This window comes from Mus caroli, unplaced genomic scaffold (genome assembly GCF_978045245.1).
Source record: "Mus caroli unplaced genomic scaffold, Mus_caroli_1 scaffold_9, whole genome shotgun sequence".
Taxonomy (NCBI): domain Eukaryota; kingdom Metazoa; phylum Chordata; class Mammalia; order Rodentia; family Muridae; genus Mus; species Mus caroli.
The window spans coordinates 92,501,094-92,522,288 of record NW_028227264.1 but is presented as its reverse complement, the minus strand read 5'-3'; the positions used below and the strand labels follow the sequence as shown (position 1 = coordinate 92,522,288).

General features: G+C 43.4%; 1 protein-coding gene across 1 annotated transcript in view; it reads left to right on the top strand.

Annotated features, from left to right (window-relative positions):
- The window catches only part of Cfap54 (cilia and flagella associated protein 54), a 284,591-nt gene that overhangs the window by 44,891 nt on the left and 218,505 nt on the right, over positions 1-21,195 (top strand). The window contains exons 15-20 of the mRNA XM_021174289.3: positions 825-901; positions 4,615-4,743; positions 5,065-5,191; positions 8,261-8,347; positions 8,432-8,553; positions 16,876-17,052. Coding sequence (XP_021029948.1) covers positions 825-901; positions 4,615-4,743; positions 5,065-5,191; positions 8,261-8,347; positions 8,432-8,553; positions 16,876-17,052 — 719 coding nt within the window. The remainder of the gene's footprint in view (positions 1-824; positions 902-4,614; positions 4,744-5,064; positions 5,192-8,260; positions 8,348-8,431; positions 8,554-16,875; positions 17,053-21,195) is intronic.

Here is a 21,195-nt window from a genome sequence, read left to right as displayed (position 1 = left end):
GTACTTTTGGAAGATGGTCTTACACTCTTGGCTCATCCCAGGCTTAACAGGACATAACATTTTACCTTTTATTATGATGGTGCCATCGATATTGGAAATTATTTATGAACTAAGTGGTTCAGTAGGAATTATCAAGTATTTTAAAGTAGGACATGTAGCGTTGCCTTACAGAGCTTGTTTGCATTCCTCCAGTTCAGACTGGGATCCTTAGGCATCCGACTTAGTCCACAGGCTCCGCCATTCTTTCAAATGGGCTTTGAAACACAGGGGCTGGAGAGATGGCTCAGCGGTTTAAGAGCACTGGCTGCTCTTCCAGAGGTCCTGAGTTCAATTCCCAGCAACCACATGGTGACTCACAGCCATCTGTAATAAGATCTGCTGCCCTCTTCTGGTGTGTCTGAAGACAGCTACAGTGCATTCACATACATAAAATAAATACATAAATATAGATAATTCTCTAAAAAATATTGTCTTTTAAAAAAGAACACAGAGGGATGAGCAATTACCAATCTGATACCATCTTGTTGAGAATCAAAATTCTTATATATATTTTAAAAAGATTATTTTATATAAATAAAATTTTAAGTACACAAAAGAAACATTTTGATATTTTGTCAAATTCTGGTGATAAGTAATATCTAAGATCAATAAATAATTAAAAAAGATAATTTAGTGCACTATCTTAATGGTCTGGATTCACTCCTGAATTTCCGTTTTGTCTTCCCCCTTGTCCTTCTGTATTTCCCTTTGTGTTTTTCCTTCTTCTGTCTTTCTCTCTCTTCTTCCTCATCTTTTTCTTTTTCCTCACTTCCTCTGTTTTTCAGATTTATCTACAAAGAAAGGGCCCGACGAGTTGCCTGGGACTTCAAAAGGGGTCCCAGAAATCCTTCCAATATTAAAGGTACTGCAATCTATTCTAGAAAGCATGGTTAAAAATGTGAATTCTTATTTTCAATATCAAATTTGTAAATGTAATAGTGGTTCATTGTAGAGCTTTCTCTTGAGTGTCGCTTTAAGAATTTCTGTTCCTGGGTGTGTTGGTCACTACAGAGCTGTCTCCCCTCTTTGCTTGTTCTCCAGAGCAGGCAATACCAACTCTAAATGAAAGTGTGACATAGATACTTGGCAGCCTTGATGTGATGTGTGTGTCTGTGTGGGTGTGCACACATGAATACAATGCCTGCAGAAACCAGAAGACCATGTGATATCTCCCAGAGCTAGAGCTTTGCAGTTCTGAATCACTGGAGGAGGGAGGTGCTGGGAATTGAGCTCAGTGGGCATGCTTAACCATTGAGCTCTCTCTCCAATCTCTCTGCTGGTTTCAATGGGTCCCGAGTCGCTGATTTAAAGAGTGGGGGTGCTCCCCTCAGTATGTGCCTCTGGCAGGGTGAAGGAGTTCTTACCTGACTGCAAGGCATCAAGGCCGATGGCTCTCAGGGAGAGTGCTCAGTAGGCTTTATTCTGAAAGTGAGCAGCTACATGGCTTGTGTGATTTGCTTTTCTTACAGTATATGAATGACTTCTGTATGTGAACATTACTGTCCTGATCTAAATAGAGCAGCCTCACACACGCAGCGGACGTTCATCTGTTTATTGGTAGCCTCCAGAGCATCGAGGATAGGGCGTCCTCTGTGATTCTGGCCCCGTGCTTCACGAGCAGACGACGTGGCAAACAGCCACGGATGCCTTCAGATTAAGCACGATAGGTTCCTTTGCTGTGGGACCTCCTAGGGGGACACTTAGCCTATAAGTCGTGTGATGGTTTTTTTCCTAACGAGGTGTAGAATACCACAATACTTATTATTTGAGAGCTACACTCCTTATTCAACTGTGGAGCATTTTCTCTGGGTTCCCATGTTTCATGGACGACTTTAAAATGCTTTCCTAGAGAGGAAGCCAATGACTATTTGTTTTGATTTAATTGATAAACTGTAGACTAAGTTGTGAAAAATTGCATTGACATTGGGAGGGGTTAACAATATACAAAACAAAAAACATGCAGCTTTACCAAATCGATATCCCTGGGCCTCTTTTCATTTTCTCATATGTTTAATATGCAGCATTCTGCTCTTTTTTTGTGATATTATTTTTGGCAGCACTTACCCTCTCAGTTGCTATTAACTCTCCTCACTGCCATCTCTTTTGGATCTCTGAAGAATCTTATAATGAAACTTACAAGACCGAGTATTTCTGGGTAGTTTCCCTCTGCATCCCTGGTGGCTTAGCTCTGGGACCCTCACAGGTAATAACATCAATGGGTGTGTCTCCTCTTGTGTAAGGTTGCACTGTGTTTAATAGAACCCGGGCATACCCTGCTGCCTGCTGTACACCTTACAGTCTCCAGATTACTTTTTAATACTGAACACATTGTATTATGTCTATAGCATACTATTGTTTAGGAAACAATGACCAGAAAATGTTGGTGCTTGCTCAGTACTTTCTGAAATTTTGTGTGTGTGTGTGTGTGTGTGTGTGCACATGTGCATGTATGCTTATATATGTGCTCCTGTGTGTGTTGAGGCTAGAGATCAATCTTCGATGCTGTTCTGTAGGTGAAACCCACTTTAAAAAATGTTTATTAGTGTGTGTGTGTGTGTGTGTGTGTGTACACGAAATCTGCACCACGGAGCATATGTAGAGGCTTGATGATGTCTTACAGGGGTTGGTTCTCTTGCTCTACACTATGGTTTCTGGGGATTGAACTCAGGGTGTCAGGCTTGGCTGCAAGTATCTTTACCCACTGAGCCATCTCACTGGCCCTATGGGTACTTGTTTAAAAGAAAAATGTTCTCTTTCTGCCAAACTAGGTATCATAGGCATATTCTATTTATTGGTACCAAATAAATGGTTGTTGTGAGTTTCCCTTCTCTAGCAAACATTCATTTTCTAATTATAAGGCCCAGGGGTGTGCACTGAGTTCTTCCTATTTAGCAGTGTCCCACGGATAGATCGAGATTTGAGAGATCTGACACTGGGGACAGAAGCTGGTCTGCCTAAGAGGCAGAGGCAGCATAATTGCCCAACAGAGGTTTGTCTAGGGCTGCCTTTCAGTGTTCACACAATATGCGGTTTCTCATTTCTCACCCCAAGCACAGCCAACCATCATTCCAACTCTTAAGGACACTAGAGTGTGAGAATCGCAGGCTTAGTGGGCTCGCTCTTATTCTCCGTAGTGCGACGGGGGAAGGCACAGGAACCCTAGTGCAAGTTATAAAGGGCTAGGTCTTCTGGCTTGAAATTTTCCATCAACTAAAGTTAATAAATCAAATGGGTTTGTTAGGTGACAGGTCTCTGACAACAAAGAATCTAAAGGCAATTGATGAGCTATTGCTGCTGTTATCGGAGTTAACAAAATGTGTCCTTTGCTTTGTGTGCTTTATTACCATGTCCTGAGAAACTGCCCAAGTATGAAGTCTGTGATGATGAAGGTGTAAATGACAGGCAGTCACACTGTAGTGCACAGTCTGCTGCATATGCGTGGGGAGGCCTAGGTCCAGCCTGTGTATGCTCTTTGGTTCAGACTCTGAGGTCCAGGTTGGTTGACTCTGTTGGTCTTCCTATGAGGTTCCTATCCCCTTTGAGCTTGCAATCCATCCTCATATTCTTCCATAAGAGTCCCCAAGCTCCATCTACTGTGTGGCTGTGTCTGTCTGTATTGGTCTGAGTCAGCTGCTTGGTGGAGCCTCTCAGAGGACAACATGGTCCTGTCTGCGAGCCAGTCCCCAAAGGACTTGCAGCTTTCTTAGCTGCCCCAGCTTCCCCAGGGTTTCCAAGAGCCACTGATATCTATGATTCTGTGCTTTCAGCCCCTCTCTGCTTGGGGTACGCAGAGAGCCCCTGTGATGACCATACCGAGCCACTAAGGCACAAACATCAACCTGAGCCCATGTTTGGAGGGAAGAAAATAGAGGTAGCCAGAAGAATTTTATGATGGAGAAATTAGAAAGCATTTCAAAATTTAAAAGGGTTGTTACATATTGGTCAAGGCCCATGTATGGTGAGAGCGGCAATTGAACAAACACCAATTTAGGTAACACAAATGAAAGGGAAAAAAAGGCTCTAGGAAGTGGCTTCTTGTTGGGGCAGTGAGGCAGAGATGGGAGCCCAGGGGCTTTTGCTTTACCCACTCACATGTGTAAAAGATTCTGAGACGAGCCTTTGAATAGGGGCTGAGCACTCTATATTAGTCCCCCCATGAGGATAATGATATTTAAAAGATATGTAGATTTTGAAAACCATTCCATGTCAGTTTTTGTGGAATCCAAGTCTAAATTTCCAGCCCTGAGGGTCTGAGATAAAATAATAATTAAAAAAGAGCAGCAAGTTTTCAAATTAAGTGTGTGAGAGAGACTAGCCAAAGTTATGTGAGCTTTATACTTAATTTTTCACCGTAGGTTTGGTACAACTAGAATTTTAAGACAATAAATAAAACTGAAATATATGTTGGTGAAAGTTTGCTTTTGGAAAATGGCAAGCTATATTATTTTCATCTTCATTGACGGCCGTCAATCTTTAGTTGAAGCTAAGCATAGTTAGTAAGATACAGAGCGCAGCTAACGTTGGGCAGGTGAGAAGTGTTTCAGTTTGTCTGTTCTGTTTGTAAAATCATTTTAGCGAGCACCCGTGGAACAGCTGTTTTATGCGTATGAACTCCTTGATAAAGCAATCATTGGCATGAGCTGGAAATGCATGTTAACTACTTTGTCAGATGGATCATCCGTGATTGACCATTGCTATGTCAAGGTAAGAGTAGACTAATGTCCTATCAGACTGTTGTTTTCCTTAGGTAGGAAAAGAGGTGGCTTTTCAGGGAGTCTAGAAAAAAATTGTGGTCTGTGGAAACTTTCTTCTCATAGGCCAGAAATAGCTTTTCCTGGAAATCGAGGAGAATGGGAGTCTTTGAGTGTAGAGGGCACATAACATGTGAGGCAGCTGCTCATGGCTGGAATTGAATGGGTATGCATAAGACAGAATTTGAAAGATAACAAGGCATAGCTATGTTTTTAGGCTGTTTTGATAGCCATTTCCATTTTTAATTTCTTCTTCAACTTTATTGGACCAAAGGACTCTCAAGATGTAGATGGAGACATTTACAAACCGATTGCATCAAACAGCTACACTATGGACCTGCATCTTGAATTGATTCAAGCTCAGCACCGCATAGCCGTTGTGCTCCTTGACCAACTGGAAGGTAGTGGCCACCCACAACTAAGCCAAAATCCTAGGGTAGAGTTGATTAAATTTTGTAATTGTGTATTTGTAGCCCACGTTCCAAATGAATTTTATTATTTTATTTTGTTCTCCTCAGATTAATATCAATAGATACTTTTGTTTATCAGTTTATACTTATCAGTAGATTTCGAAGTAAGTATGATTTTATTTGTTTGCTAATAGTAAGTTATTGGTGTTTTGTTAATTCAATAGAGTAAGTGTTTATTTAGTACCTACAAATATCCTTTATTTTTGCCCTTTTATGTTTTCATCCTTTTATATTTTGTTTTAAACATTTATATGGCTTTAGAAGTTGTTTTCATCTGGGCGGTAGCAATGCACACCTTTAATCCCAGCACTCGGGAGGCAGAGGCAGGTGCATCTTTGAGTTTCAAGTCCAGCCCGGTCTACAGAGTGAGTTACAGGACAACCAGGGTGACACAGAAAAAAAATCTTCCTTGAAAGACCAAATACCAACCAAATAACCAAAAACCAAACCCAAAACCCAACCCAACCCAAACCAAATCAACCAACCAGCCAACCAACCAACCAACCAACCAACCAACCAAAACCCCCCAAAACAAACAAAACAACCCAACCCAACCAAAACAACCAACCAACCAACCAAACAACAACAACGACAAACTAACAAACCCGTTGTTTTCAATGTGAGAACTAGAGGGGAACAGATAGTCATGGGAACACCTCTGTTTCATCGTAAGTGAGCTAAAAGCCTGGTAGCCTGCCTGCTGCATAAACAAGATCACCAAGACTAACTAGCCACAATCATTACTCGGAGCTGAAAAAATGGGGCTTAGAACTGCCTCTTACAGTTCAATAGAAGGATCACAACTGATTTCCTTCAAGAATACTTATGATTTCCTGTATCATCCTTCATGGAAGAACAGGGCTTTGTTTGTTCTGGGGTTACCATCTAATGATTTACTCTGGAACGGTTGTTCGTTAGGTCTTTGAAGGCCAAATGAGCTCTCATGGGGGACCACGCACAGGTATTGATGGGAGAACCACGCACAGGTATTGATGCGAGGCCTGAGCTCAATTTTCAATGGAGTTCGTTAAGGGTCTGTACAGGAGCTCTGAGCTTCCTTGGCGTTTCTGCCGCTGCTTTATTGATCTTCCACCCTAACTCAGATGACCATTTGGTCCCTTTGGTCTTTCTTTGCTCAAGTATGCAGCTGCCAGCTTCATGGTTCAGAAGCGCCATTCTTTTTTTTTTTAATTCTAATTTATTTTTTAAATTAGGTATTTTCTTCATTTACATTTCAAATGCTATCCCAAAATTCCCCCAGACCTCCCTGCTAACTCCCCTACCCACCCACTCCCACTTCTTGGCCCTGGCGTTCCCCCGTACTGAGGCATATAAAGTTTGCAAGACCAAGGGGCCTCTCTTCCCAATGATGGCCGACTAGGCCATCTTCTGATACATATGCAGCTAGAGACACGAGCTCTGCGGGTACTGGTTAGTTCATATTGTTGTTCCACCTATAGGGTTGCAGACCCCTTTAGCTCCTTGGGTACTTTCTCTAGCTCCTCCATTGGGAGCCCTGTGTTCCATCCAATAGCTGACTGTGAGCATCCACTTCTGTGTTTGCCAGGCCCCGGCATAGCCTCACAAGAGACAGCTATATCAGGGTCCTTTCAGCAAAATCTTGCTGGTGTATGCAATGGTGTCAGCGTTTGGAGGTTGCTTATGGGATGGATCCCTGGGTATGGCAGTCTCTAGATGGTCCATCCAGAAGCGCCATTCTTATTCAGGAACTTCACAGTGGCTGCCCACTGATGTCCCTGGCTTGACGGTGCAGTTACGTATGCTTGCATTGAGAGGTTCCTGTAACTCTGACCCTTCAGAAGTGTCTGCTTCTGTCTTTACATCAGTCTCTATCATTTAACACCAATCAGCACAAATGACGAAACTCATCACAAGGGATGTGTTGTCGGATTCTTTTAGGAAACCACGTGTCTGTGTCTTAATTACCGTTCTATTGCTGTGAAGAGACACCGTGACCAAGGGAACACACAAAAAAGCATTTAATTGGAGGCTTCCTTACACTTTTTGGAGGTTAATTCCATGACCATCGTGGCACAGAGCATGGCAACAGACAGGCAGGCATGGCCACGAGCAGTAGCTGAAGGCTACATCCTGATCCAAAGGTTGGATGTAAAGAAAGAGAGAGAGATTGGGCCTGGCATGGGATCTTGAAACCTCAAAGTCCAGCCTTAGTGATACAACTCCTCCTATAAGACTACGCTTACTGATCTGTGCCAAAATAGTTCCATCAATTATGGACCAAATATTCAAATATATGAGTCTTTGGGGGTCATTTCCATTCAAACCACCATACCCTGTAAACCTTGCATGATGGAAACAAAATAGTGCCAGGTCTCTTGTGGGCCAGACTTAAGAGTCAAGGACTAGTATCACCCTTGCCATCTCTTGGGCCAGCACATTCATTTTATTGGGCCACCAAGACAGTTAATCTTATCTGGACACAAACTGTTACAGGTTTACTGTCCTGTGGCACTCATATTTCCCAGGGACCATGGTGACACAGTTCCTCTATAGAAAGGACCAGGGACAGTTTGGTACCCAGGACTTGCCATTTTATGTAAGAAGAAGGCAAAGTAGGCAAGAGTTTGCCAAAAGGTGATTTTACTTAAGATGAAATTGAAAATCAAGTATTTTTATAATTTGGAAATTCTATGTCCTGAAGCACATCACTGGAAAAGAAAAAAGGGAGTGGTAATAAAACTATAACCTGCTTGGGGGTGGGGTGGGGTGGTTCACTCCTGGAAGTCCCAGCATGAAAGAAATTAGAGGAAGTAGATTAGGCTTTGAGTCCTGCCTGGGCTACATACCAAGTTCAAGACCAGTCTAATCCAAACAGGGAGAGCCTGACTCAACCAAAAATAAACCAAGGTCTGGGCGTACAGGGCTGTGGTAGAGCACACACCTGGTGTGCCCTAGGTCATCGGTTTGTTCCCCAGCATGACAAAAATAAATGGTTTCATAATAGGTGTTGTTGTTCAGTTTTGCAGGCTCCAACTGTTAGCATAAACACTCCTGCCAAAGGTTGGGAAAAAGTAAAGAAGCCCAGAAGCACTGAGTGTTTCACAGGTGGGTGTTTAGCACTGGGATCCCATATGGTTAAATGGTGAGCTGCATTCCGACCAGTTAGCAAACGTTTGTCTGCCATTACAGAGTTAACTGTAATGAAGAAAATAAAGAAGAACAAGCTGTCCAAAGCCACCTACCTGATGCAGAAGGCTCTTTTACTGTTTGAGAAAGACGCAGTGTGTGAGACTTCACGGAACTTGCTGATGGTAACATATCGTTCCTTCTTGGTTTGTTTCCCTGGCATCCGACTTCTAGACCTCAAGTCCTGAACTGTTTTGAAATGAGGGCTTTAGTCTCCAGAGACAGCTGACTTGGGAAGCCAACTTAAAACAGGGAGGAGTCAAAATAAGGGAAGTTAAAATTGGATTGACCCCGGCCAGCCTGGTACAGTGTTTGCATCAAACTTAGAATGCACACGGCTGATTGGCACTCTCTTCCCATCGGCTGCTGCGAGTGTATGGAACAATCTCCCTGTCTGTGTCTTAAAAAAAATTAGTGTTGGGGATGGAACACAAGGCCTCCAATGTGCTAAGCGCCCAGTCTACCACTGAGCTGCCTCCCTAGCTCTTGTGGCCACCTTTAACCTGGTCTCACGCTGGCAGTGACTCTGTCTTTTCGCTAACTCCTAGAATGAGGTTTTGAGCAGAACTTTCTGATGGCAGTTGGGTTGCGTGTTAGGAGATCCTCATTCTTGCCCTGTGTCTGACCCATAAAAGTTGAAGTGCGTTGTCTGCGTTTGTCAGCTTCTCAGTGCTTTGGGAAAGGGTGTCCAGACAGGTATCCTAAAAGGAGCCAATGTTTACTTGGTTCACAGTTTAGGGATTCCAGCCCATGGCTGCTTAGTCTCTTTGCTTTTGGTTCTGTGGCAATATAGGAGACACAGTGAAAGTATTTGCTATCAGGGAACCCATTCACTTCATGGGACTAAAAAGTGGAGAGGTGGGATCCCAGTGTCCCCTTTCAAAGCATGCTCCCATAACCTATAACACCCACTAGGTCCAGCATATTTTAAAGTCCCACTGTCTTTCAGCCAGGGCTGTTGACCTAACACATGGAACTTTGGGAGATATTTCATATCCTAATAGAGTGAATATTACATTAAACCAGAAAATAATAATGCTATAAGTAACATATCTAATAAGACAAGGGTAAGAGAGACCCAAACCCAGGTCAGTCAAGAGGAGTTGAGGACGGAACACATATATGTGGCCTGTGAGTGTGTTAAGGATAAACAGACAGAACCAAGAGAGAAATGGAAGATAGAAGAGAGGTCAAAATGTGAACAGAGTGATCCAGGATAGGGGAGGGGAGGAGAAAGAGAGCTCAGACCAGGGGTAGGCTGCAAGGTAGGCATATTGTCCTCGGATGCAGAAAGGAAGGACCGGTGGATAGATGCATATGTAAGAAGCTTGTTCGTGTGGAGGGAGGGGGTAAATTGATGCTGTCTGGCCTCAGTAATTTGATAAAATAGGAAGCGAGGGTTTCTGCTAGCAGTAGAGAGGGGAATTATTGGGATGTGAAGGGAAAGAGAAGAGGGACTGGGAAGCTGACGATAGGCGCTATTCTCTCTGCGGTTGCGTGTCTTTAGGATCCCCTTATCCATCGTGGTCGGGTGCATCCTGATGTGATATGTTCAGTACCAGTGACAGCAGAATATTTGCCACAATGGAGATTAGTGCAGGATTATTAATCTTTTCAATGGTTGATATGGTTAGGTCACAGACTTCCTAGCTGCTCCACTATCTCAGACACCAGGCTAGGCTATTTGCTGCCAACAGGCCCTTGCCATGAAAGTTAAAACCCAGACTGGGGTGTCGGGGCTTCTTGGTGTGTAGGCTCTGATGGATTAAATTGTAATCAGGTGGTGTGGCATTTTATGCTGCCCTCTAAAAATATATGGAAATCACATCTCTCCTTTGCTGTGGGAACTTCTCTCTTTTCTTTAAGGAAGGCTTCCTCTTTTCTTTAAGCTCCCCTATCTTGTTGTATATAACAGCTATTTCTTTTCTTTTCTTCCACCTTAAGCTATCCCTTGTAATGGTGTTCCTTCCCAGGTTTTTAAAGCAAAGGTTCCCTCCTCCCTTTAAGGATCCACCATGTCATCTCTGGAATGATATACTGTCTCTCCCCTCTTAATACCCTCTTACCTTGGGGCCCATTCTTAGCTCCCCATTTCCCCTATGGTCACGGGGATTTCTCACCTAACACAGCTTATCATGGAGACTGATCATGAAGTCAGCTCTTTTCCTGAACCCGCAGCTGTCTCTTTGTTATTACAGGTAAGAACTTAAACTTTTTTCTGGTATGAAAAAAGAAGTTCAGATTGAATAGGGAAGGAAACAAGACATCAAGGTGAAGACTTTATTATGACAGAAACATCATAAAACTGGACCTCCCTGTAAAAGCCAGCCAGAGTCCAGAAACTGAGTCTGAGAAAGCTGGAGGGATGCATTTGAGGTCAACGAGTAGGATTTTGGAAACTTGGACATAGACTTGAAGAACGCTGAGTAGCCACTGATGAGGGCGAGTGCAAAGGGGGACTCCGTTCCATCAGAGAGCAGTGAGTGCAGAGCCCCAGGTTCCAGGAGCTGCTTCTACCCACTGGTCCTTCTGCTTGCCATTCACTCGGAGGGGCATGCATGTGGCAGGGGAAGGAGGGGCTCTGGGGAAGGATGGCAAGGCAGGAGAGCTCTTGCACGGCAGGCTAAGGGCTTCTGAGGGATAGATATCGCCACTGTTCAAGGTGGAGGCATCTGTTCAGTCAGGATTAAGGAAGAACTTTTGCATTTCCAGCCTTTGAGTTGGGGATGGGTTTTGGTGGCAGTATTGAGTGGTTTGAATCGATAAGGTCATGTAGCCTCTGATTTTTGTTAGATTTCTGGATGAGTTTAGATCTGTTTTCTCAGTGGATGCTTCGTGGCTGCCTGCTTAGACATTGGCACTCTGGCCCCATTTCTATGGAGAATAACACACACACACACACACACACACACACACACACACACACAATTGCTGTCTGGACCAATCCCACATGCTTTTGGAGCTCGAGGAGAAGGAAACCTCTGGAGTTTTCTTTCTACTTCCATAATATGCCATTTCCTTCTTGTTTCTCTCCTTCCCACCCAGGTTGGGGAGGAAGATGGTGGAGATGCAAGGAGTCTAAGTTTCCAGGTCTTTCTATTTCCTAAGACTGTTTCGAACTCCAGAAAAATTATGAGTGTAATGTCCTCACACGATAGCCCCATGAGAGGCATTATGAGGCTCTGCAGGATCCCCAACAAGAGACTTTTACCAGCTGGGAGCATGCTGAATATTTATCCCAGGTCCTGCATCTTCCAGAGGCACCACTGCTCCTCAGTGGCAGTTTTCATCCAAGGATTGTGGTGTCACAATGGCTCCTCGGGGCACTCTCCTTAACAGAGATGTTACGACTCAAATAATTGTCAAACTTTCTTTCCTTAAAGAAGATAAATAAACTCCCTTCCCTTGGCAATCGTTCTCTGCTGAGGAACCTCACAAAATGTTTTACCTTATCATGGTCTTGTAACAAAATTGTCCCCAAATCAGTAATTGATGTGTCACCTGATACCATAAAAAAAGGCATGAAAAAGCTCGAGTCTCTTAGGAACGTGTAAATAATTCATACTCTGCTTTGGTTTTTCAAAAGTTTTCTGCCCTTGTGGATCTAAATAATTGTATCAGGCGCCTGTGATTCCAAACCAATTAAACATGGATGAATTTGTTGTCAGAGACAAAGGGCAGACTTTTGATGATGTTAGCTTCCCAAATGGGATGAAGGCTTTTTTTTTCCCTTCTTGTTTAGAGGAGTGTGTTCATCCTGTCCTCCAGCCTTGGCTGCTCGACTGTCTTGATCTGTCTTGATTCTGCATATCACACTGTCCCTCCATTGTAAGGGGTGGCACGCAGCACCCCCGCCAGATGTTTTACTCCCTTTGAGTGGAGCAGCCACTCTGTGGCTCAGACAGTTCACTGAGGCGGTTACCAGATGATCTTTCAGGACCTTAGCAGGTGACATTTCTCACTGGAAGAGAACATGGACACTTCTAAGTGTTTTCAGGGTAATGTGCTATGATGCTGTTTCTTGCATCCAAGTTATCACAGAAGGAGGAGTTAACCTCCTTCTCGTTAGATATAATCAGGTAGAATAGGGATTCTACAGATGTGGAAGGGGCCTATTAATTGCTCCCTATTTGGAAGCTGAGCCTTCTGTAGTGATATGAGAAGCGTGCAGCTTTAGTGTAATCTCCCAGAAGCGACCCCTTGCTGAGGAAAAGGGGTCTCTCGGAGCCTGGCAACCTATGTGTCTCTGTGCTGACGAGAAGACTCTGACCCCGTTCCGGGATCCCTCTGCCCCTCTGATCCACATTTCATCTTCCCAGAAGCTTCTCTAGCAAAGAAACCCAACGGTTGCGTCGGGTTTTCTCCTAATGCTGTCTGCCGGAGCCGCAGTAACCCTGCAGACAGATAATGTCAACAGTGCCAAACCCTGGCTGTAGCGTCCCGTCTCTAAACAAAGGAGCATTATGGCCGAGCGGATTCATGTTTGCTATTGGGGCAGGGTGTAACTGTGTAATCCCATTTTGGAAGCAGAGCTAAGAAGGAAACCAGAACCACTGGAAGTTCTAATAAGTCCTGGCTTTAATATCTCCAGGATTTATGCTTATAACTCTATCCTGTGAACTTAACTGGCAGTAACTGAGTTTATTTCTTTTTCTTATGTATGGAATTTCAGTTGACTCGATCCTATTTGTTTTTCTTGAACTGTTTTTTTTTTTCTGAGACCTGTTTTTTTGTTTTTTGTTTTTGTTTTTGTTTTTTTGTTTTTCCTGAGACCCTCTCAGTTCTTTCTGTCTGTTCTATACTGGTTTTCCTTGTGGAAGAGTAGAGATCTTTCTGATCCTGACCCCCCCTCTAATGAGATCATGGTTTGAGCCTCGGGTTTCAAACCCCGACAGCAGATTTTGGCATAGTTACACAGTAGAGATTTTTCTAAAGGTAAAGTGTGGAGAGCTTTATTTGGTTTGTCTTCCTAAAGGTGTTTGGGTTTCTTGTTTGTTTGTTTGTTGGCTTAGCTTTGCATTTGGATGTAGTAGCATGGGATACAGGAGCCGGGGTAGGGTTCTGGTTCTGCTTCTGAGTAACTCGATGTCCTCTGTTATTGATGTCCTCTTACATCTTGAAAATATTCATCTATTCAAGGGAGGCTCTTAGGAAGACTTGATGAAATGGTCCACATAAAATTCTTAGCTCAAAAAAAAAAAAAAAACTGGCTGGAGAGATGTCTTACCTGTTAGCAGCGCTGGCTGCTCTTGCAGAGAACGTAGGTTGAATTCCCAGGACCCATATGGCAGCTCACTACTGTGTGTCACTCCAGCTCCGGGAGGTGGCGGGGGTGTGGGGGAGGGGAAATCCAGCATCGTCACCCAGACATAAACATGCAGGCAAAATGCCAGAGCACACAAGATAAAAACAAAGAGATCATAAAAATATTCTTAGCTTTTGGTACAGGGTGAACAGCCCATACCTATTAGCCATTGCCATTATAAAATCGCTATCACTCTTAGCCTGATCTCTACTTGCAGCGCCCTGTAGCATTTGGCTAGAACTATTATGTGAGCTTCGTCTGTATTCGTCTTCGCAAGACCACACATCATGCCCCATGCCTTCTCTTGATTCTCTCAGCAACGGTCCTAGCCAGGTTTCTCAAGGGATGACGTAACCTACTTCTCATCTCTCTCTGAGGTGCACGCCCTCACGATGGGACCCAGACGCACCCGAGGGAGGGCTCGGAGACGGATAGCGATCGTGACACTCCATCAGCGCAGCTTTGTGATCGTTGCTTATGTGCATCTTAATCATGCCCTCAAGATGGCATTACATCTCGCCATTAGTGTTCTGATGCACTGTGGGTGTGAGGCGTGTGACAAATGAATTTAATGTCAGCCTGTCTTCATAAGCACTGGCAAACTTCTGAAGAGAGGCAGGTCTCATTTTCTCTGATGAAAAGTATAGGCAGAGACATTTGTATTTATACAGAATTTCTTAGGGCCTCAGTTCATGCCGCACACTACTGCTCAGATGGTCATGGGAAGCATGGTTGCTGCCTTGCTCTGCCGCTGAGGAAGTCCCCTCACATTGAGGGTCCTGGCTAACCTCTGTCTTCAGTCAGTAAAAGGGTCATTCCTCCCTTTAGGTTCGGTAAGCCCTTCTAATTTCCAAGGGCTGTCGGGAAAGGGAGATTGGTTAGCTATTTTCATCACGTGACTTGTCTGGGAAAGCGAGTATTGAACTAAGACTGGGAATGGTTGTCCAGATTTTGCCGTTGTGAGATCTTGGTTTGCTAAAACATTGTTCTAGATAGCGCTAGAAACACCCCTCTAAAACAGCACAGTGGGTTTTGTGACTTTTTCCCTCTTGAGTTCTCCACCTTCCTTCCCCCTCAGATACTCTCACCTCCTGTGTGGTTGAAGACCTTAAACCATCCCTAGGCACTTTCTCCTGAATGAACTCTCCCAGCAGCTGCAAGATGAGCCTTCTGGAGTTGCAGCTTTATTTCTAACAGGCATTAGAGTTTGCCTTGAGTTCTGTTATGGAATTTATTTAACCCAAATCTAGGCCTTAGGTTTTTGCACGTTTCTTTCACTACATTTTGATACAAACGTTGACATTTCTGTTAACATGGTTTAAATTGGGCCACATAATCTGAGCCAGAAATCTCCTCTTAAAGTTGGTTAAGACCCAGTCAGAGTGCTTTGAACATACCTGTTTAAAGTGCATTGTAGTAAACGCGCTTCTTCACCATCACAGCCCATGTGACTTTCATTTAGAATACAACGACTGAATCCAAAGACATAAATCAAGCATTGTTCCCATCACCAGGGCATTCAGAACAAGGCATGGCCATTTGGGTCTGCAGATAACATACCCACTGAAATGAGATTATTGAAGACGAATAGGAAGGGGTGCTCAGAACCCAGGGCTGTCAGAGATGTCAGTGGAAATGATGCTCCAGGAGCTCTGGAACCAGCTGACAAGGTGTGATGCTTCTGGGAAGGGAGGAATGCACAGAAGTGAATGGTCTTAGAGGGTTAGGGTAAATAGAGAGGTAGGTATGGTATCTACAGAAGATTCAGACAGAAGACATGTTCACAGTCATTACAAAAATTCCTGCGGAGAAGTTTGTCCTTCAATAGGTCTTAGAGGATGTTTTCAGAGGCAGGAACAGAAGTTGATATAAACATCACTCCATGACCAGCCATTTATTTAGTGGGCTTGAAATCCAGTGAGCTCCAGATGTGAATCGTTCAAGCCCTGCATGCCCCCTGTGAGAGAAACAGGCTTACTGGAGCAGAATGGGAATGCCTGGGATTGGTTAAACAGGCATCGGTCTCAGGAGATTCTCTTTGCATTTGTCAACAGGGCAGAGCTTCTAAAAGCAAGGGAATGGTAGCCCTCCATCTCCTTTTGGGCTCCCCTGGAAACTTCCTTAGTGATTCATTGTGAGCACCAAGAGTGCTATGCTAATACTTGGTCTATTAACTGAACTTAGTATTTTAAGGATGCTAACGAGTTTTTCCTAGTTTATTGGGTTTCTGAAAATTAGTAGTGGATATTTAGGATGCTCAAATACCTTTAAAAATAGTTACAACTTTTATTTTAAGTGTATGAGTGTTTTCCTGGATGTAAATATGAACATCCTGTGTATGCTTGGTACACACAGTGGCCAGAGAGGCCATTGGATCCCCTGGAGCTGGGATTACAAGAGGTTGTGAACCAATACATGGGGGTTGGGAAGAAATGTGGATCCTCTGGAAGAATGAACCGCCAAACCCCTGTCTCTACCCTGTTTAAATATCTTATAAAAATAAAGACATACGTTTGGTCTGCCTATGATTACCAAGACTAAAATATTACTATTATTATTTTAACTAGTGTTATTAGTATTGTGAGGAAGTTACACATCTCTGCTGATGCAGCTTATCTGACTTTAAATATGGTTTAGCACTGATAGCTAGGTATTGTCTCAGTATCAGAATCACAGAATTGACATCTTGATGATATAAACTCCCAAGGACACTCCTTTGACAAACCACATGTATCAATAGTCTTTATTTCTTGAGAGTCACATTGCAAGGTGTACTAAGAATAGGATTGTGGCTTATCAGTGTAAATGCAGGTATCTGTGTTATGAATTTTCAAAGCACAATAAAGTCTGATGGTAGATATTTGGTGGATTTAAAGACAAAATGCCTCCCATTAATAATATATGGCCATTGCATTTAGACATATGCGTCTGTTTCCATTGAAGACGCTCATTTAGTAGTCTTTTTTTTTTTTGATAGTCCTACAAACACCAGCCCATGATCCGTAGTGACATGTGTACGTATGCCTCTGGGATTCAAGAAACGGTATATAGAAAGAGAGCGTTTACCACAAGAGAATTCTGCAAATATAGAAAAGGCTCAAGCTCCTGAAATGTATTTTTCTATTTTCACACTTCGTTACAGGAAGCGAATGCCTTAATTGAGAAGGTCGAAGCAGAACAAAATGCCCTATATTCCTATCAGAAGGTCTTGGGGAGCTCAAAAATAAAGAAGAGGAGAATTCCTCCCCCACCCATCCTGCTGGCCCGAACTCACTGCTCTGTGACTCTGAAGCCTGCACCGTTCATCTCAGAGGTTAAGGTACCGTGCCCTCCCAGGTGCTGCCCCATGCCACGTGACCTAAGCGCTCCTGTGACTATAGCAACCCTTACCACTGTCGCTCTCAGGACCCAAATAATCTTACTTATAAGCACCAAACACCAGATTAGTATTTTCATGTCTTATTTATACTTAATTTATTCATGATATTCTCCCTTTATGAATTGTCTTCTAAAGCTATGTCAAACACACGGGAAGAGAAAAAACAGTTCCCTCTGTGTGCCTTTGTCACAGTGAAACTGTGCTCAAGGTAGAGGGCTGAAGTAGAATCAGATACTGGAGGAGGCTGTCTCCTCCGAGAGCCAGCATCGGGGACAAAGCAGCAGGACACAGAATTTGAAGGTTGCAGGTCTAGAGACTCTGTGTATAGTCTCCCCAGGTCATTGTGGAAACAAGGGACAATCCAGATGTCTCTTCAACTGCAAATCTTTCAGCATTTATTAGAACGAGCCTCATCTCACATCCCCGAGTCCCGGACTCGGCCTAAATGGGAATACCTCTTGGGATTTCATTTCCTAACAAGAAATCGGCTCCAGCTAGTTTATATTTTAAATATCGCTCTTTTAGGCCCTCTTTGATGTTGGGCCACAATTCATTCCTATCTTTGATTATCTTTAGGGTGTTTTGCACACAGAGACTTTGAAGTCAAACCTATATAAGTTTACAATTCTAGCTCTGCTACTAACCCATGGAACAACTTTACGAAGGCCAAATACAGTTTCAAGCTTCTCGTTTGTGAAGCGTGTTTTACCAAGCAAGGGAGTGCTGGAGATGTGTGCAGTTAGTCGAGAGTTTGTCCAGCACAGATGAAGTCCCTGCTTTGTCCCTTCAGCCGAACAGACTAGGTGTGGTACCACAGGCCTTTAATCTCAGCGCTTTGGAGGTGGAGGCCGAAAGATCAGTTCCTGGTCATCGCAGGCCCCACAGCAAGCTTGCAGCCAGCTCGAGACATTTAAGAAGAGAGAGACTGAACTAATATATAACATTATTAACATATTAGCCAACGACTTTCATCTACTTTTATTAAGCACATGAAGTTGAATTTATCAAAACAATTACTGGAGTTATATAGACTGTGATTGCATTATTTTGTGATTTTTTTGTTGTTGTTAATTCAATACAATGAGCTTCTCTTCTCTTTTCTTTTGAATATCTGTCTGCTGTCAAGTTCTGTATGAGTTAACAGGCACCAAGTTAAACACGGGTGCGATGTGGCTCATTTTGAGATGGATGGAATGGACTTTAGATCAATGGGCGTGATCTTGTAGATGGACGTGATGGACTTTAGGCGTGCACCTTCGATGGATGGGTGTGGACTCCCTTGAGAACAGTTTTTGTCACTTCTTTGTTATTCTGTCTTTTGAAATTGGAGGAGAAATAGCATTTATCTCACACATGACTGTGCTGCTGTGAGGACATCGTTTTAGGACTAGGAGTTCAATTTTGGAGATTTTGGAAACTTGTGCTAAGAGTAAGGCTTCGCTGGTTTTAGAAAATTAGTATAGAACGAGGGTTATGCTATTTAGTGTTTGTTTTCAAATATTTTGGTTTAACCCAAACCTTTATTTGTTTTCAGTATTACTATTTAGTGACAGTTTTATCGTATGTTGCATGAAAATAGGAAGACATTAGCTCCTCATATTTGACTTGTAGCTCTCGTGCTTTTTAAAGGCACATATATAATAACATTTATGTAAATTACTTATTAGGAGAATTGGTTCAGGAAGGTTTGCCCGCTGCTTCCTCTCTATGACCACTAGGTGGTGCTGTGGGCTCATGTAAATTTTCTGGTTTGCTGGTTTGGCCATCTTTTGTCTCCGTGAAGCCTCCTCCTAAGCCATCACTTCATTAAAATCTGTTTCTATAGTTGCAAATGCTAATGTTACTTACATTGTCTATAAAATCTTATTTCCAAAGTTAGTGATTTGTTCACACCGTCTCTATTCTTATGTAGATTCTAATTACACATTGCTTCTTTGTGTTACACAGACTGGGAGCAAAATAAAAATATAAAATCTGCTTGTAATAATGCTTTTAGAGGGAATTCGCTCTCGGTTTTGTGTGGTATAATTTAGAGCAATAACAATCTGTCATGCAACACAGTCTTTCTGCACCCCGAGGTCCCCCCCCTTCCCCCCACGGAAAGTGTACTCTTTCTGTGTGGGCAAGCAAGGGATGCTAAGTCCGTTATTTCTGAGTTTGTGTTTCCTCCAGCCCCTCAGCTCTCTTCTTTCTCTCTCCTCCTCCCTCCTTCCTGCTCATGATGGCTGGCACTCTGAATTAATCACATGTGTCACAGCCACCCGAGAGCACGAAGGATTAGACTCCTGTACCAGAAAACCTCACTTGTTGAAGCTAGGCAGCCTTGGGTGGCTTGGCTAGTGGTCATTTTAGAGAGCATCCTATTCTGTACAAACTACTCTTTTAAAAAGCAACCTAGAAGCTGGGCAGCGGCTGCCAACACCTTTAGTCCCGGCACTCGAGAAGCAGAGGCAGGCAGATCTCTAATGAGTTTGGTACCAACCTGGTCTACAGAGTGAATTCCAGGACAGTAAGGGCTACATAGAGACACACTGTTTCAAACAAAAAAACAAACAAACAAACTAACTAACTAACAAACACACAAACAGCCTGGAGTGGAATCGGGTTGAGATCCACTCATGCAGATATGATGCCAGTTCTTGCTCGATTCAGTGAGTTTTCTTCAGGTTTTCCTGCACACAAAGGTTGTACGAGTCTTAGCGCCTCACCTCTCTCCCAGCCCCTGTTGATTTCCTCATGTGTTTCTGTTACTTGAACGTCTTTTAGATGGTGATCCCTTTTCTCATCCTGTCCCCTCAAGATGAAGCTGTCTTTGGCATTAATGTCTGGGTCTGTTTGCTCTGAGTTGAAATGCTTTGGTCTTTCTGCATCTCAGTTCCCCGGGACAGTAGCAGTTCCATCTCAAAGGGATGGAGTGAATATTAGCCGTAGGATCTTTGACAAAGATGCCTAACACACACGCTGGAGAGAATACAGCCTTTGCAGCAAATTGTGTGGGCAGGACCAGGGGTCCACATGCAGAAAAATGAGACCAGAGTCTTAAACCTTGCTGTAAAAAATCAATTAAAATAAGTCAAAGATCTTAATATGGCACCTGAAACTCTGAATTTGCCTTGGCGGCGGGGGCGAGGGGGGCACCTCAAGATCTAGGCACAGGCTGTATTTGAAGAAAACTTTGTGGAAAGGACTGGGATAGCTCATGCCAAAGAAAGATTTAACAAATGTGATTGCATGCCATTACAAAACTGTGTACAGCCAAAGATGCAATCTGGTGAAGAGGCGGTTTATAGAAGGAGAGAGGTCCTGGCTAGTCATGGCACTGACACAGACTTAATGTTTAGATTATATAAAGTTTGGGGCTGGAGAGAGAGTGCAATGGCTAAGAACACTTACTGCCTCTTGCAGAGGACTCTGGCTTGGTTCCCAGCACCCATGCCAGGCAGCTCACAAATGCCCATGCCTCTAGAAATGGACAGACAATTCTCAAATGAGGAAGTGAAAGTAGCCAATAATCATATGAAAAATGTTCACTATTCTTAGCCACTTGGGCGAGCCACCTAAAGCAACGTTGAGATCCCGCCTCATTCCAGTCACAAGAAAACGAATAACAACAAGTGCTGGCGAGGATGCAGGCAACAGGAGCGCTTACACACTGCTGGTGGACATAGAATTAGTTCCCGTTTCTTTGCCTGGTGAAAATTAGGGTCAAAAGTCCCCAGAAACAAAAACATATTGTTACTGTATGATCATGTTCTGGGCTGGTAGCAGGCAGACATTACATGGATGCTTACATGCCTATGTTTTTAGCCATATTCACAATAGTTAAGTTTTGAACCTGCCTAGATGTCCATCAACAGACAATGGGTGAAGAAAACAGAATACATCCATGATGAAGTTTCACTCAGCCATAAAAAGAATGACTCATGTTGTTCTTTAGGGAAATGGCAAAGATCATAAGAAAATGAATCAGACTCAGATAGACAACCAGTGCACGCGTCTCCCATTCTCAAATTCCAGCTTTTCTGTAGACACATTGACATATGCATGCGTGCAGGCCACGGGAGCAGAGGGGAGACTGGGAGA